This window comes from Crinia signifera, chromosome 11, assembly GCF_055691185.1.
Source record: "Crinia signifera chromosome 11, ASM5569118v1, whole genome shotgun sequence".
NCBI lineage: Eukaryota > Metazoa > Chordata > Amphibia > Anura > Myobatrachidae > Crinia > Crinia signifera.
The window spans coordinates 50,654,901-50,673,347 of record NC_139227.1 but is presented as its reverse complement, the minus strand read 5'-3'; the positions used below and the strand labels follow the sequence as shown (position 1 = coordinate 50,673,347).

Sequence of the window (18,447 nt, the reverse complement as noted above, 5' to 3'; positions counted from 1 at the left end):
ACCACAGGTGACCACTCCTGGTCCACTCTGACTGGTGCTGATGTCTGACTGCGGCGGTTACATTGCTACATCTTGGGCGTGGGGACAGATGCATGTTCATACACCACCCGTGTAATGGTGACCCCCATTGCCTACCTTTCTGTCCTCTTCTCTGCGTCTCCACAGGGCGCAGTTTGGGTTCCTGTTTGATCTCCTCCAGAATCTTTTCATGCAGGGTTTTCGGGGTGTCAGGCAGTGGGGGCAGATGCCTTTTGGAAACCTGCAATGAACAGAAATAATTAATTCTCCACCTAGTTTTTATTTAGCTCGACCCCCTTTCCTCAGAGGATGATATAAGACAGGCGGCCATACCGGCTTCAGGGGAGGGCGAGACCGTATAAAGTCCAGGATTAATTCATGTGCATCCTTCTTGACCATTGGAGGAATGTCTCCCCCTACCTAAGAGACAATAATACATTATTATTCAGTGTAACCTTCTGCTTCATGGGCTCTTATGGACACAGGGATTATAATTCATAGCCCACCTAGTTATCCACAAACTTCAGTAAGCCCTTTCCTCTTTGCAGTACCCACCACTGGCCACACCTTGCTCTAGCAAGTCTTTCAAGTGATTTTTTATTATTATTCTACCCACATGGCCTAGCTCAGAGATTTTCAACTGGTGTGCCACGGCCGGTTACCCGGTGAGGCTCCCGCTGCTATCCGTTTCAGCAGCTGCTGTCTGCCAGGTGCAGCTCCTGGTTGCTTCTGCAGGACAGCGTGTGATCTGTGGTAACTCATAGGTCACGCACACCAAGTCACCTTCCCACCTGGAGTGCCTGCCTGCCCGCCCGTGCACCACCTCCTCTCCTCCACACACCGCTGCTCCTTGTCCACACTCCACACAGTCTGTGTGCACCAGGTATGCGTGGCAGGAGGAAGATGCGGGATAAGCGGGCCTCTGTTCGTAAAAAAACTTTTTCTTAATTAATTTTCATGGAGGGCTAGCTGCCTGCAAGACTAGAAGTAAAAAACAAATGTGCAATGTATGTAACTGTTAATTATGGCCTTCTATAATTATATGTTACATGGGATTATGGCCTCCTATAATTATATTATGTTACATAGTAAAATATAATATAATTATAGAAGGTCATATTCCCAGTGTGTTTTAAGGCCCCCATTATAAGGTTGACTTCTCCCTTCAGAGACATTGGGCCTTATTCTGGTTCACTCTTAGAGGCAAATTCCTTCTCAAATGGACAAAACAATGTGCACTGCAGGTGGGGCAGATATAACGTGCAGAGAGAGTTAGATTTGGGTGGGCTTTTACTTCAAAGTGAGATCTCTTTGCAGTGTAGAAATAAAGCAGCCAGTATTTTCCCTGCACAGAAACAAAATAACCCACCCAAATCTAATTCTATCTGCACATGTTATATCTGCCCCCCTGCAGTGCACATGGTTTTGTCCATTTGAGAAAGAATTTGCCTCTAAGATTGAACCAGAATAAGGGACATTGTTCTTTTCATATAACTATTCATTTTATGCATATAATATAAAACCATGGCCTGTTAAAACATACTTGTTCGGGTACTAGCATTTTGAATAGATACCTTTTGTTATCCACATATTGTTGTTTATAAAGTGCATCTACTTGTTCTTTATGTATATCCCTACTTTTTTATCATCTCTTTTCTTTCTGCTGCTGATGTGACAACAATACTGTATATGTACTACTGTGGGGCGTGTGTGTGTGTGTGTGTGTGTGTGTGTGTTTTCCCTGTGGGGTCCAGGTGGTGTGCCTGGGTGTGGTACAGGGGTCCGACAGTCGGGATCCCGACAGCCATTAGTCCAATGTCGGGATCCCGACTGGCCGGACCCAGACAGCATGGTGAGCGCAACTAAGCCCATTGCGGGCTCGCTGCGCTTGCCACGCTGCGGGCACGGTGGCTCGGTACGCAAGCCATTTATTCTATTCTCCTTCTATGGGGGTCGTGGACCCCCACGAGGGAAAATAGCTGGTGGCCTTCGGGAACCCGGCTCTCAGTGTTTTGACAATCGGGATACCAACGTCGGGTAAATGCCTGTCGGGATCCCTTACGGCACCCCTGTGCCTTAGCAATTTTAAAGTCTCGTTGGTGTGCCGCGAGTTGGAAAAGGTTGAAAATCACTGGCCTAGCTGGTATTTAAAGTGAATGTATAACAGGGTTGCCTACCTGACCCTCTGTTCCTGGACTTCCCTAGTAATATATGATTGCCAGCACCTGTGGTGACACATTTCTTACCAATTAACTAGCTCCCAACAGGTGATGGCAATCATACATTACCAGGAACAGAGCATTTTCTCCCTGAAGGAGAGGGTCAGGTAGGCAACAATGATGTATAAGCAATATATCATCCATACGTTATACACATACATGTAAGCACTGCATCCTGGGAGTTGCTGTGGTTGATACATATGACTGCTGTTACTGTTGCTGTTGATTTAACTGACAGCAAAAGCAACAGTGACACCTGCAGGTTGCAAGAGGAACTACACAAAGCATTACAGCCGAAGTTCCCCCAGCAGGTTTTCTGAATTTCTTTCACAGCAAAGTTAATCTTTTTTTTATCTGAGTAACTATCCCACTGGATTCCAGAAAGATAATCTGAAAACAGGACCTGCTGGGGTACTTGGATAATGGAGATGAGAAATCAGGAGCAAATCTGTACATAATACAAAGCAGGGTTTGGTATTAAGACACAGATAATACATGAACCCTCAGCATCATCATTCTGCTTCAGGGAATGTGGGGGTCACATAATATATTAGGGTCACTTGTCAGTTGCACTTACCATGACCTTGCGCAGTTTGTAGTTCCGTGCTCTGATGTCCTGCATGAGCATCTCAAACGGGGTTAGCTGGTACTCGGTGGGCAAAGAATTAAAGGTCTTCTCCCGAACCTTCTTCAGCTGGACCCCATGTCGGAGATCTCTCATCAGCTGCACCCACAGACGTGCCTGCAAGGTGCAAGAGATCATTGTCCTGAGCGTACAGTGCAGCACAGCACATAGTGTGTGATACACAGTGCAGAGCATAAGGCTGTACACACAGCTGAAGTATTCCAGCATGGCACACAGTGATAATGAGGCACAGCGATCACATGGAAACGGGGAACAGTGATAACCGGGGAATGGCACACAGTGATAATGGGGCACAGTGATTCCCGGAGAATGAGGCACAGTCATCACCGGGGAATGGCACACAGTGATCACATGGGACGCAGGGCTTCCCTAGAGGTCTCACATCAGTCCCAGCTGACCCACAGGTGAATCTGTCAGAGTATCTCAGACACTAATGCACCCACTTGTCCTGCTGGGAACCGAGACCTTTTCAGGTGGATGGGAAAAGCCCATTTCTGTACAGCCTGTAGTACTATAAGACCCAGCATGACCTAACAGAATACAGATTATGTGGCCTGAAGATATTTTGCAGATAAGTTTATTCTAAATTAATATATATACTTGTTTCCCCTATTTAAGGCTGTCCATGCTTACCCACAGGTGACTTAAGTCACTTTGATTATGCTGTCTGTGCAGAAGCAGGGATATCCCTATAACCTGGACTGCTGGGGTGCCCTGAGGATCATGGTTGGGATCTGTGATAATAATCTTTCCTATGTGACAGTGTAACTGACTGGTTGCAGCTGCTGCTGCACTTCTCTATGTATAAGCCCCCATACACTGAGTGATTTACCTGCAATATGGGTTCCTTTCCTGTGATTGCAGCAATCCGTCATAGGGAAAGAGCCCAAATTGCAGGTGACCGATAGCGGATCTGATCATACTTGCCTATCTGACCCTCTCCATGTGGGAGAAAATGCTCTGTTCCTGGACTTCCCTGGTAATGTATGATTGCCAGCACCTGTGGTGAAACACCTTTACCTAGCTCCCCACAGGTGATGGCAATCATACATTACCAGGGAAGTCCAGAAACAGGGTATTTTCTCCCGCATGAAGAGGGTCAGGTAGGCAAGTATGGATCCTAGGGTTACCACCTTGCCCCTTTAATTCCGGACACATATTAATTACACAGGTTCTGTGGCTGGCTGACTTCAAGACTCCATTTCACCTGGTTTTAAACTTCCACAGAACCTGTGTAATTAATATGTGTCTGGAATTAAAGGGTTAAAGGGGAAAGGTGGTAACCCTAATGGATCCGATGCAATGCACGGTCCCGGGCGCAAAAGGACCACATACTATCCTGCCACCTGAGAAGGTCCCAGGTGCACAAGGAAGCTATGCATGCGACTTCTCCAGTGTAGGGGGGCCTTAAGTGCGGTCCCCACTTCATACCCTCCAACATGACCCATTGCATTCGGTACACAACGCTCTGATCCTGGACTTCCCCCTTAATATATGAGTGCCGTCACCTGTGTAGAACTAGGAAATTGACAACACGGGTGTTTCAACTCAGGTGACGGCACTCATACATTAAGAGTGAAGTCCAGGAGCAGAGCATTGTGTACCGAATGCAATGGGTCATGTTGGAGTGTAAACCACTTAGCACAGTGAACCAGGAGCAGAACACTACGTTTTATAGGCCCATACACACTAGAAGATTATCTTTCCAATCTGGCTGGTTGGAATGAAAATCTGGAAAGTGCATGTGTCGCTCAAACTTGGTCATTATGAGTCCAAACAGTGCATGTTTTCCAGGTCTCCTCATAGAGTCACAAGTTAAATAATTACCTCCCCCCATCCACCACCACCCCACCTGCTGGGTGACCTGAGAAATATGCCAGTGAGTAATGAGTACACCTGTGCACCTGATGGGGGACCTGAGAAATATGCCAGTGAGTAATTAGTACACCTGTGCACCTGATGGGGGACCTGAGAAATATGCCAGTGAGTAATGAGTACACCTGTGCACCTGATGGGGGACCTGGGAAATGTCAGTGAGTAATGACTACCCCTGAGAACCTGCTGGGTGACTTGGGAAATGTGTCTGTGGGTAATGAGTACACCTGTGCAACAGCTGGGCGACCTGAGTAATGAATAGACCTGTGCACCTGCCAGGTCATCTGAGAAACATGACTTGTTTGGGATGCTGATGACCGAGTTTGGGAACCACTGAGTTAGTGTAAATATGCAATTACGTTTTAGGCCCAGATTATTGCAATTGAATAATAAGTGGGAAAAGCAGAAAGCATCTTATCACATAGCGGAGGCAGCGTGCAATTATGGCGTGTAGGGCTCAGTTATTCATTTAAGGCGTATTCATTTACAAGTCATGTGTTCCCCCTATAGGTGACCCTGTGACATCACTTGTACCCGCCGTCCCCCCTAGAGGTGACCCTGTGACATCACTAGTACCTGCAGTCCCCCCTAGAGGTGACCCTGTGACATCACTTGTACTCGCCATCCCCCCTAGAGGTGACCCTGTGACATTACTTGAACCCTCCATCCCCCCTATAGTTGACCCTGTGACATCTTTTGTACCCACCATCCCCCCTATAGGTGACCCTGTGACATCTCTTGTACCCGCTGCCTCAGCCTTTAGGTGACCCTGTGACATCTCTTGTACCCTCCGTCCCCCATATAGGTAACACTGTGAAATCTCTTGTACCCTCTGTCCCCCCTATAGGTGACCCTGTTATATCACTCGTACCCTCCATCCCCCCTATAGGTGACCCTGTGACATCTCTTGTACCCTCCGTCCCCCCTATAGGTGACCCTGTGACATCTCTTGTACCTGCTGCCTCAGCCTTTAGGTGACCCTGTGACATCTCTTGTACCCTCCGTCCCCCATATAGGTGACCCTGTGATATCACTCGTAACCCTCCATCCCCCCTATAGGTGACCCTGTGACATCTTTTATACCCTCCGTCCCCCCTATAGGTGACCCTGTGACATCTCTTGTACCCTCCATCCCCCCTATAGGTGACCCTGTGACATCTCTTGTACCTACTTACCCAGTCTGTGTTCTGCAGGTTCACAAGACCATCCGGTTCTGTCTCCTCCACTTGCATCTTCATCAGCATCTAGGAAACCAAAAGCGCCGTTACCCGGTGATGTCTGCTGCAGCGTCCCACCTGCCGACACCCCAATGTGACCGCTGACACCCCAAGGTGACCGCTCACCTCTTTGGCCTCCCGGATTTTGTGGAGGAAAGCCTGAAGCTCCACAGTCTCTGCGTACAAAGCTCTACAGACCGCCTGGTAGTGGATGGGAGCTTCCTGCGGCTCTGGCAGGTGGGATGCACAGAAGCGCAGGACCGCTGAGAAGCTGCGCACCACCTTTGGGGGACCTTCATCATCCTCGTCCTCGATGCCCTCATACCCCTCATCTGTCAAGACCCCCTCCGAGTCACTGGCAGCCATGAGGTCAATGAGCTGCTCCAGCTGAGGACTGAGCTCTCGTTCCTCGCTCTCATCCAGGCCCCAGTCCAGGGCCCGGTATATGGCAAAGCCCAGGCACTGCACCATCTGCGGAGAGGAGACATCAGGATAAGATCCCAGACCACTAGTATATAGTAATGCAGAAAATATTCCCTATGTAGTCGCATGTTTAGTCGCATGTTTAGTCCTGAGGAAAATGGCTATGGGCCATTGAAACGTCGACTGTACTAACATGTCGACTCTTTGCAAATAAATTTACATCATTGAAAATTTCCCCGGAGTGACGCCAATCTTTACCACTATTTCGCTTATCTGTGGATGGCACCCGGGGTCCCTTCACTACATCATTGAGGAGTGCCGGCTCGCATATCTCCATATATATATATATATATATATTGTTTACCTCCCACCGAGCATCCCTACCTGCCCTGCGTATATTTCTTACCTGCGTCTCTGTGACTGATGGAAGGGGGCCACTTGGCGGAGACCCTGGAGACAGAGGACAGAGAACACAAATTATTGAGCTGAGATTACTACTCTCATGACCTTCTTATAGATGGACTACAAGTCCCAGCATGTCCTGTCAGCCATTGTCTTACCTTATTTAATAACAAAGGATACTTGTTTATGCTCATTTCTACCCTTCAGTGGCACTCCTCCCGTTTAGAATGTAAGCTCTCACGAGCAGGGCCCTCTCAGCACCTAATGCTGTCTCTGGCACCATAATAATTACCTGTGTCCTGTCCCCTGATGCAGCTGCCCTTATTTATCATGCACTTGTCCTACATTAATTACCGTCTACTGCAAGTCTTGTTTTTGCTCATTTATGTATTTATGTATGTGACGCTGGACTACGCACGACTGTGGTGTATTATCTGCTGACCATGGCTGTTATTTATTTATTTATATATATATATATATATATATATATATATATATATATATATAATGCATGCACCAGCAGTATTACTATAATTATTATACATTATACATATGTTACCTTATACGGTGCAGGACTGTGGTGTATTATCTGCTGACCATGGCTGTTATATATACTTTTCATGGGGCCATTCAATCTCTGGGGCCGATTCAGGATCACTCGTTGCGATCCGAACTTGGCTCCAGCCCCGATGGTTGGGGTTTGTGTATGCAGCAAACAGCTTTGGTGAGTTACATGCTTGCCGGTCCGTTCGTTGTGGGGATGGTGGGCTGGAAACGGACACCGTGCTGGAGTAGGGGAATGCTGAGTGTTCCCCTGGGTATGCAGACGGGCTGATGCCTGACGTCACATGATGTCAGCACCGGCCCCGTCTTCAGCGATCTGCGGAGGAAATAGGAGTCAGTTTAGACTGACTTATTTCTGAAGCCCGGAGAAATCATGGTGAGCGGCCTGCAAGCAGCTGCATGCGAGGGGATGTGTTAGCTAAGGGATTTGGGGGTGTGGGGGGGGGGGGGGGTGTTGTTAAGTTGCTCACGAAACAGTGAACGGCCACTGCTTGGCAAGCCAACCTGAATGAGTCCCTCTATAAGTTATTAAAGTTACCACCTGTACACTGCATTTGTTAGTAAGCCTCCCACTCCCTCGTCCATTGTACGGGGCCGCCCCATGTGAGTCAGATCCAAAAATACCACTCATTGTGTCACCTGTACGTCACACCGATGCTTTATTCTGCCAGATAAGCTCAGTAGTTGGTTTTCTCAATGGAACCAGGTAGCACAATCCGCCCACACCCCATCACACCCTCAGTTATCAGAAGCACATACACCTCAGGGCGATGCGCCCCAGGCAAAACGTCTTCCTGCTCCCATCACCCACATCTCAATACCGATTCTCCAGAACCTCAGGTGAGCGTGTGGAGGTGGCGTCTCAGAAGTTCAGCACCTGCTGCTTGCATTAAGTTCAGCAAGGACGCCTCTCGTAGTCATCATTCATTATGTGATAGACTCAGAGGTGCCCCCAGATTCTGGAGACTAATATTAGACCCGGCCCTGATAACCCCACTTCTATCAAGTCATGGCGGTTTTTCAGCATTTACAGGGTCAGAATAATTCCGTCTCCCTGGGCTGTCTATGGTCCCTTGTTCATTAGGGCTGGCATACATGAAGGTTAACGATTTTGTTATTTTAAGTGAGCCAGATGCAATATCAAGTTTATCATTAACTGATGAACATGAGAATGCATCTCATCAGTCCATTGGGAACTAGTGCTATTACTGGGACATGTACAGTGGGTCCGGTGGTACATTGCCCACAACGTACCAACAAGCTGCAACTGAGAGAAAAGCATATGCAGAGGGTGCATCCAGCCTGCGTTACTATATTAGGATATGTGCAACATCAGCCATGAATCCATCTGAACTTGTCGCACACAGGGGGTTATTCTAATAAGTACGCAGCAGGGCTGTGTTCACACGGGGACCGATGTTTCCCACGTTCTCATGCTAATGACGCCATGATGCGGGAGAGGGGGGAAGGCAGCTGACATCATCGAATGTCAGCTGCCCACCCTTTTTCTTACCAGCCTGCACGCATATGTTATACCCCTTTTACACCAAAAACCCTGGTCGGACCCTGGTCTTTGAACACTGGAGTTTCCAGGATCTGACCCTGCTTTTATACCCATTTACACAGCACTTCGACCTGGGTCTGCACCATTTACACCAAACCCAGGTCAGCCCTGCTTTTTCTTGTGGATGTCATTAATGCTTGCTCGTTGCCAAGGGGGGTGAAATTGCTTGTTGCCAAGGGGCAGGGCCATGCTGAGAGCATAAGGGGCCCCGGGCAAAGCAGTGCAGTGGGCCCATATATATATATATATATATGTCCTCAGCCCCACTCACTGTGTGCAATGCCCTCAGCCCCACTCCCACCGTGCAGTACCCCCAGCCCCACTCCCACCGTGCATTAAACGTAGCCCCACTTCCACCGTGCAGTACCCCCAGCCCCACTCACTCTGTGCATTGACCACCAGCCCCACTCCCACTGTGCAGTACCTACCCCCAGCTGGTACTCACACTGCACACATAAGCGCATATCCTCAGCTATCACTGCTCACCCTGGATGTCACAGGCGTCTCAGGGACTGTCAGAGTGACAGCTCAGCATAGGCAGAGGTTCTGCAGCAGCAGTGACACTACTGCCAGTAACACGTGTCTTCCTGCATACTCTGTGCTGGGGGTTGATGCTGGACTGGACTGTAGCCCCGGTCTCCCCCTGGTCACTGGTACTGTGCGGCACAGGCACAGTGGCGGCGGGTGGGTGTGTGGCACGAACCTCGTGCATTTGTTATGAAAACAAGAACTACTGTGGAGAGACGGACCCCGGCAGCACTGGGGGGGGGAACCCCGCCACCTCCCCGGCAGCACTGGGGGGAACCAGCAAGGCGGATGGGAACTACTCGTTGCAGGGACCCCAGCCTCACATCCCATTCGCTGAAGGGACCCCCGCCACTGACATCAGCTTCGCCGCAGGTACCCCACGGCTGCAGGGGGAAGTTACAAGCTCCGTCTCCCTGCTCAGCAGCCTGACAGCTTCCTCCCCACCCCTCAGCAGCCGCAGACAGCAGAGGGGACACTGACAGCTTCCCACTCTGCACGCCGTGCACAGACCCGCTGCGGGTGCCTCAACCCGCAGCGGGACCATTTACACCGGTTTCTACACGGGTCCTGACCGTGTTCTACCCAGGTCAGGACCTGGGTAGAGGACCTGTGTAAATGGACACGGCTGGACCCCATTTACACCGCCGCAGATCCGGGTCTGACCCGCCGCTGACCCGGATTTTTCGGCGGTGTAAAAGGGGTATTAGTGACTTGAAGGTCACTTTTATATGCCTGTACGCACCACATCGATGTAACTGTGTAACATCCATTCGCATCCCCTGTGTGCAAATGGTGCTTGCAAATGGGTGGCGCCAGCCAACCATTCACAAGGCGGGGTTTGATGGGCTCGCCAGGCTGCGAATTCTCAGCCTTGTGAATCAACCAGAATAACCCCCACAATTCGCTCATTTGCGCAAAACTGGGTTATAACATTTGTTCTGATTTTTTTTCTTCTCTTACTTAAACCATGGACAAAAAGAAAGACAGAAGCAGTGCTCTAGTAGTAGGTGAATCAATTTAAGTTTAAATTTAATTAAATAAGGCATGATAATCAGCATATATCAATAAGAAAAATATTAAAAGGTACTTGTTTAGTTTCACGGCGGCAGTGTCTCAGTCGCAGCAGCGTCTGTGTCCCCTTGCGGGGCTTGCTTCGCTCGCGCACGCTACGGGCTCGGTGGCTCGCTACGCTATCTAAAATAAACTCCATGCCAACGTGGATAGTGGAAGTAGCGGGCGCCCGTGCTGCCGCCGTGAAACTATACAAGAACCTATTAAAACCAGTACTGGAATCCAGATCAGGTAATGGTAAAATAACACCCAGTGCTGGGTATGAATATAACCTGCACTGTCCAATAAAGCAGCAGTCCCAATCAGTGGAGTCCACACGGCATGATACATCCTGAGCGCCGTCTGGGGGAGTGGCTTGATGTTATTTGATGCCCACCTACAACCTCACAGCGATTTGTATCCGTTTGTGTCAGGAATCTTAAGCCAAAGACATCCAAATTTGTGGGTCCAAATGGTCAGATAAATAAGCAGGTAAGTCCAATGATGATGACCACAGATCTGGAATAGCACCAATGCCTTTCCCTGGTCCAAAAACCAGCTTTATCAAGGTGATAAATAATAAAGCTGCAGATCCCTTGTTCTTCTCTGCCCCGATACTTATGTCAGTGCCGCCTGCTGATGCAGCTATGGTTATGTGCCCTACACTTGTCCTATATTGTATTCAGCTGTAAGTCACTGTCTCCTGGGTTAAATTCTCTGTAATAGGGTGCTGCAGATCCCTTGTTCTCTGCCCCTGATACTTATGTCAGTGTCCCCTAATGATGCAGCTATGGTTATGTCCCCTGTACTTGTCCTCTATTGTATTCAGCTGTCTGTCACTGTCTCCTGGGTTATATACACTGTAATAGGGTGCTGCGGATCCCCTGTTCTCTGCTCCTGACACTTAGGGGGAAATTTACTAAAGGAAATTTGTAAAAATTAGGCGTATTTGTATTTAGAAATACACTTATTTTTGACATTTACTATCCCGAAAATACGGCAATTTGTATTCGTATTGATAGCACATCAATACGAATACGAATTGCCGTATTTTCGGGAAAGTAAATATCAAAAATAAGTGTATTTCTAAATACAAATACACCTATTTTTTACAAATTTCCTTTAGTAAATTTCCCCCTTACTGTATGTCAGTGTCCTCTGCTGATGCAGCTATGGTTATGTGCCCTGTACTTCTCCTCTATGGTATACAGCTGCAAGTCACTGTCTCTGTAATATGGTGCTGCAGATCCCTTGTTCTCTGCCCCCTGATACTTATGTCAGTGCCACCTGCTGATGCAGCTATGGTTATGTGCCCTGTACTTGTTCTCTATTGTATTCAGTTGTAAGTCACTGTCTACTGGGTTATATTCTCTGTAATAGGGTGCTGCGGATCACTTGTTCACTGCCCCGATACTTATGTCCTCTGCTGATACAGCTATGGTTGTGTCCTGTACTTCTCCTCTATGGTATACAGCTGCAAGTCACTGTCTCTGTAATAGGGTGCTGTGGATCCATTGTTCTCTGCCCCCTGATACTTATGTCAGTGCCGCCTGCTGATGCAGCTATGGTTATGTGCCCTGTACTTGTTCTCTATTGTATTCAGTTGTAAGTCACTGTCTCCTGGGTTATATTCTCTGTAATAGGGTGCTGCGGATCACTTGTTCACTGCCCCCTGATACTTATGTCCTCTGCTGATACAGCTATGGTTGTGTCCTGTACTTGTTTTCTATTGTATTCAGCTGTCAGTCACTGTCTCTTGGGTTATATACTCTGTGACTGGACACTGTGGATCCCTTGTGGCGCAATATAAATACAGGATAATAGTATACAGACATTAGTCTACAGCTGGCACACAGTCTCAGGGAGTGGCGGAAGGGTTAATCCCTTGGCTGGCTACAGCGTGATGTGTGCTCAGGTAATGATCCTGTAGATAAGGTGACACAACGCACTAACACCTATTGTAAGAGGCTGTGTTTGTAGTTGGTCCAGCGTTCCACACAACAGTATCCCAGAGAGGGAGACAAAGGGAAACACAATGGTGTCAGGTCAGTTGTTGTGAAACTACACATCCCAGCATGTCCTGCCACAGCTTATCATTCTTTATTGGCAAAACTGTGGCAGGGCATGCTGAGACTTGTAGTTTCACAACAGCTGGAGTGCCACAGGTTGGCCAGGGCTAAACTGTGGTGTTGCTAGGTGTCTGCAGTGTGCAATGGTGATCTGTTCACTAGTCAAATAACTTACTTTACTTACATTGTCTTATTGGTTAATTAACAGTCAGGTAATATAGGGATTATGCAGGAATTCACTGGTAACTGCTACAAACAGATCCAGCCAGGAGCTTATGGGGTTAATGCAGGTAGCACACCCCTGTATTATACAATCAATGGTCCTATAAGCATACACAGTGGTAACAGTGGCCCTTGTGGTGTTTCTGCTGCACAACCTAGTCTCTGGTGCAGTTAGACGCTCAGACGCATGACGTCAGCGCTATGATGTCAGCACTATGATGTCAGCACATCTGCCTCTCAGGTACTGGTCCTGGTCCCTGCAGTAGCTAGTGTGACCATGCAGAGTGTCACAGATATCACCCACCCCCTAGTTTTCTTATGGGACCAGTTACACTGGAATGTTCTCTCCTGTGACAGGTGACTAGTGGTTCGAGGAGGAAGACCACAACTTCAAGGTTCCTGTGGTGTCAGTACACTTGGCTGCTTCATCTGCTCAGAGGAAGAACAGGACATGATGACTGCCCCGGGGCTGCTTCCGCCTCCATCCTACACTCCTGATATATGTAAACACCCTACACAAACAGCACACGGCCACCATGTACACAGTCAGACACAGCATTGATAATGTGTCACACAGAACCTATAACCACCTGGTTTCGCGCACTCTGCCCGCTGCTGACATATGTCTGCCCAGAACTGCCCTAGAAAATAAAACGCCAACTGCATAGATGGGCGATGGAAGCCGTAGGTGGGTGGTCACCTGGCAACGGTACATATCTAGGTGGGCTGATGCAGACGAGGTATGAGCCCTGTAGAGGGAGCACTATACGGGCACCCCATTGCCCTCATCCCCCATCTCTTCGTTACGGTCAGACCATATATATTAACATGATCCCTATGTATAGAAATATGACAATATAGCTGTTATTTTGAGGTGTGGCACAAAATATTAACATTCACAACGTCAACACCAAATAGTACATGCCAACCGTCTGCATATCAACATAACAATTTTGTACTGTTAGAGCAGATGCTGTTCTAGGCCTTCCCCACCTTGTGTCCTGCAGCAATCCCTGTGATCTCTCTGCACAAGAGGCAGCGTCGGCTACAGGCAGAGTCACCACGTGAGAGCTGCTGGGCCACATACCAGTGCAGTTACTGGGGCAGGTATGGGAAGCAGACACTCACACAATGGTTAAATTGTTGTATTTACTAAGCTCCACTATATACTCGCCATGGCAGCAGGACAGGCGTGTGACAGTAACATCACTGGAGTATACAGGTGTGTGACGGTCACAGCACTGGAGCATACAGGCGTGTGACGGTCACAGCACTTGAGTATACATACGTGTGACGGTCACCACACTGGAGTATACAGAGGCGTGACGGTCACAGCACTGGAGTATACAGGTGTGTGGCGGTCACAGCCCTGGAGCATACAGGTGTGTGGCGGTCACAGCCTTGGTACATACAGGCGTGTGGCGGTCACAGCCCTTAAGCATACAGGTGTGTAGCGGTCACAGCACTGGAGCATACAGGTGTGTGGTGGTCACAGCACTGGAGCATACAGGTGTGTCACGTCACAGCACTGGAGTATACAGGCGTGTGACGGTCACAGCACTGGAGTATACAGGCGTGTGATGCAGTGCTGGATTATACAGGTGTGTGTGACGTCACAGCACTGGAGTATACAAGCATGTGATGCAGTGCTGGAGTATACAGGTGTGTGATGGTGACAGCACTGGAGTATACAGACGTGTGAGGTTTACAGCACTGGAGTATACAGACGTGTGATGCAGTGCTGTAGTAAGCAGATGTGTGACGGTCGCAGCACTGGAGCATACAGACATGTGAGGTTTACAGCACTGGAATATACAGGCGTGTTGATGCAGCACTGGAGTATACAGGTGTGTGACGGTCACAGCACTGTAGTATATAGGCGCATGGCGGTCACAGCACTGTAGTATACATACATGTGGCGGTCACAGCACTGGAGTATACATACGTGTGGCGGTCACAGCACTGGAGTATACAGAGGTGTGATGTCACCGCACTGGAGTATACAGAGGCAGCACCTGAGTATACATACGCGTGGCGGTCACAGCACTGGAGTATACATACGCATGGCGGTCACAGCACTGGAGTATACATAAGCGTGGCGGTCACAGCACTGGAGTATACATACGCGTGGCGGTCACAGCACTGGAGAATACATACGCGCGCGGTCACAGCACTGGAGTATACAGTTGTGTGATAGTCACAGCACTGGAAGATACAGACGCGTGAAGGTCACATCACTGGAGTATACAGATGTGTGGCGGTCACAGCACTGGAGTATACAGACGTGTGTAGCTGGGGCTGAGAATGGTCAGGGGCCTTTTGTGAGAAGTAAAGGAGGTGTGGCAAGTGTTGTGTGGGTGGGGACAGTGTTGTGTGGGCGTCTACACCCCCTAAACGTGTATCATTTTGTACAGAATATAGAAATACTATTTTTAGTAGTTCTTATTTAGGGCGACCTCATGCCCATTACAGACATGGAGGTGCAGGTCCCAGCATCTTCTTTCTAATGAGGCTGCTGTCCCTCCATGTCAGCGTCTCAATGAGCTTGTCCCCATGTTGGTGTACCAGCAGTCGGTATACCAACCATCAGAATTTTCAGAACCGAGCTTCTCCATTTACTGCAATAAACCCTGCTCCATCTGTATAAAGGCACTGCGGCCTGATGTAGCACAGGGACACTTAAGCTGGCCATACATCAGAAAGATCGATCTTAAGATCGATTGCACTCATGATTGTGTACAATTTCCCTTGAAATCCCCAGCAGTCCTTGGTGGTTTTTGGACACACAATCTACACACAATCGATCATATGATCAGTCATACAATCCATCTGCTGCATGATTTTGTACACAAGATGTGCACACAATCTGCATACAATCCATCATACAATCAGTCATACAATCCATCTTATGATTGATTGTATGATTTTGTACACAAGATGTGCACACAATCTGCATACAATCCATCTTACAATCAATTGAGATTGTATGATTGGGTACAATATCTTTCTGATGTATGGCCAGCTTTAGTGCCAGGGTAATATCTGGCTTATGCAGGCATATGTACAGAGCGTAGTCTATTATTATGTCACATGTCATTATGTGAGCTGTTATATGCGGCATTACTGCTGTTTTCTCACAGAGACGGTGTATACACAAGAAACTGCTGTATTATATGGAGAAAATGTGATCTGTGCAATTAATGAACAAGCTGTCAGACTGGTTTGTCAGCTAACGAAACAAAAACAGCACAATCAAAGCTAATCAAGTGCAATTATACAGGAAGAGTGCAGAGCAACAGAACGCACGTGCCTGGAGGTATGAGTCCAGCGTGAGTACTGTCCGTAGGCATCTGGGACCTTACTCTGGATCACATGCAACGCTGCGAAACTCGCAGCATTGCGTGTGGACTAAATGCCACCCACAGTGGCGGCCACCCCCCATCGCATTCATTTTATGCCCCATAGTAGTGCCCTAATTAATATTACACCCCATAGTAGTGCCCTAGTTATAATTACACCCCATAGTAGTGCCTTAGTTATGATTACGACCCCATAGTAGTGCATTAGATAATATTACACCCCATAGTAGTGCCCTAGTTTATATTACGCCCCATACTAGTGCCCTAGTTTATATTACGCCCCATAGTAGTGACCTTGTTATTATTACACTACATAGTAGTCCGTTAGATAATTACATAGTAGAGCCTTAGTTTTATGCCCCACAGTAGTGCCCTAGTTATAATTACACCCCATAGTAAAACCTTGGTTTATATTATGCCCCATAGTAGTGCCCTAGTTAATATTACGCCCCCATAGTAGTGCCCCAATTAATATTACGCCCCATAGTAGTGTCCTAGTTAATATTATGCCCCAAAGTAGTGCCATAGTTAATATTATACCCCATAGTAGTGCCCTAGTTAATAATATGCCCTATAGTAGTGCCGTAGTTCATATTATGCCCCATAGTGGTGCCGTAGTTAATATTATGAACTATCACTACATCTTATTATGTCACATTCTAGGGCTGCCGGTACACATTATGCCACACAGTACCCACAACTCCCACTTTGACATACAGTGTCCCCAGTTCATATTATGCCACACTATAGTGCTTTCACTTCATATTGTGCCACATTAGGAATGACCTAGTTTTTGTTAAGTAAAATTATGGGCCCTCCACATTACAGGGAAATGGTCATCTGTCAGACCAAACTTAGGTCGACCCCGGAAGGTCAACTGTGCCCAAGGTCGACAGGGTTAAAGGTCGACATGGCTCAAGGGCGACATGACTTAAGTTCGACATGGGCCAAGGTCGACATTCATTAGGTCGACATGAGTTTTTCACTGTTTTTTGAGACGACATGTGCCAACAGGCGGTATTTCATGCCCTACCATCCACTAGGGCGTGGTGGGAGAATAAAACCTGGTTGCCATCTGCCACATGGGGCAGCAGAGAAAGTAGATATGATTGATATATACACGGGTTATGAGAGTGAATTTGAAAAAAGTAACAATGTAATAGTTCTGATTGGGAACGAGGACACACAGGACCCCTAGCTGTCCTCTGTTTAAGAACTGGGGTTCAGAGTCCCATTTGGTCTAATTTGATTAAGCCCAATCCACTACCTGCATTCTTGACATATTAATAATAATAATAATAATAATTTTATTTATATAGCGCTCTTTTTCCAATAGGACTCAAGGCGATTAACAGATAGAATGCATGTAATAAAGTACAGAAAAGCTTTTCATAAACAATACTTAAGGGACTGAAGGAAACGCTTGAGTAAATAGGAAGGTCTTGAGTCTGTTTTTGAAGCATTCTAGAGTGGGGGTCTCTCGAACTGTGCGGGGAAGTGAGTTCCATAAAGTCGGAGCTGAATGGCTAAAAGCTCGACCCCCAGATGAATTACGGGAGATCCTAGGTACTGCTAAAAGTCTTTCATCTACAGACCGCAGTAATCAAGTGGGACAGTATGGAATCAGAAGCTGCTTCAGGTACCTTGGGCCTTGGTCATGTAGGGCTTTGAAACTCAATAGATTGATCTTGAAAATTATTCGCCATTTTATTGGCAGCCAGTGAAGGGAGTAGAGAATGGGAGTAATGTGGCTAGAGCGGGGCTGTTTAGTTAACAGCCTGGCAGCTGTGTTTTGTACCAGCTGTAATTGGTGCAGTTCTTTTGCTGGTAGACCAAGGTAAAGGGCATTGCAGTAATCCAAACGAGATGATACAAATGCATGTATGACTTTTGGCAGGTCTTCAGATGGGATTAAGTGTTTGATTCTGGCTATGTTCCTCAGATGAAAGAATGAGGATTTGATTGTGGCTGATATCTGATGTTTAAGTGTCAATCCACCATCTAGTACCACGCCAAGATTCCGTACATGATCAGAGTTTTGTAATTCTGTACCCCCAAGTGTCAGTCCAGTTGGGTGGCTGTGCTGCAGTCTTGTCCTTTGATGTTGAGGTCCAATCATAAGGACCTCTGTTTTATCAGGATTCAGTCTAAGCCAACTGGCACTCATCCATTCCTGGAGCTCAGCTAGACAGCCATTTAGGGTTGCTATTGGGTTTACAGTGCCTGGAGCAAAGGACAAGTACAGCTGTGTGTCATCTGCATAGCAGTGGTAGACAAGGCTATGGCGCCTA

The 18,447-nt window shown here is 47.6% G+C and overlaps 1 protein-coding gene across 1 annotated transcript in view; it reads right to left on the bottom strand.

Annotated features, from left to right (window-relative positions):
- Nucleotides 1-18,447, bottom strand: part of SPIRE2 (spire type actin nucleation factor 2) — a 36,812-nt gene that overhangs the window by 9,750 nt on the left and 8,615 nt on the right. Inside the window, exons 2-7 of the mRNA XM_083164901.1 lie at nucleotides 6,805-6,848; nucleotides 6,102-6,446; nucleotides 5,934-6,002; nucleotides 2,815-2,979; nucleotides 352-438; nucleotides 136-259 (exon numbers count right to left, since the gene is read on the bottom strand). Of these exons, the coding sequence (XP_083021027.1) occupies nucleotides 136-259; nucleotides 352-438; nucleotides 2,815-2,979; nucleotides 5,934-6,002; nucleotides 6,102-6,446; nucleotides 6,805-6,848 (834 nt within the window). The remainder of the gene's footprint in view (nucleotides 1-135; nucleotides 260-351; nucleotides 439-2,814; nucleotides 2,980-5,933; nucleotides 6,003-6,101; nucleotides 6,447-6,804; nucleotides 6,849-18,447) is intronic.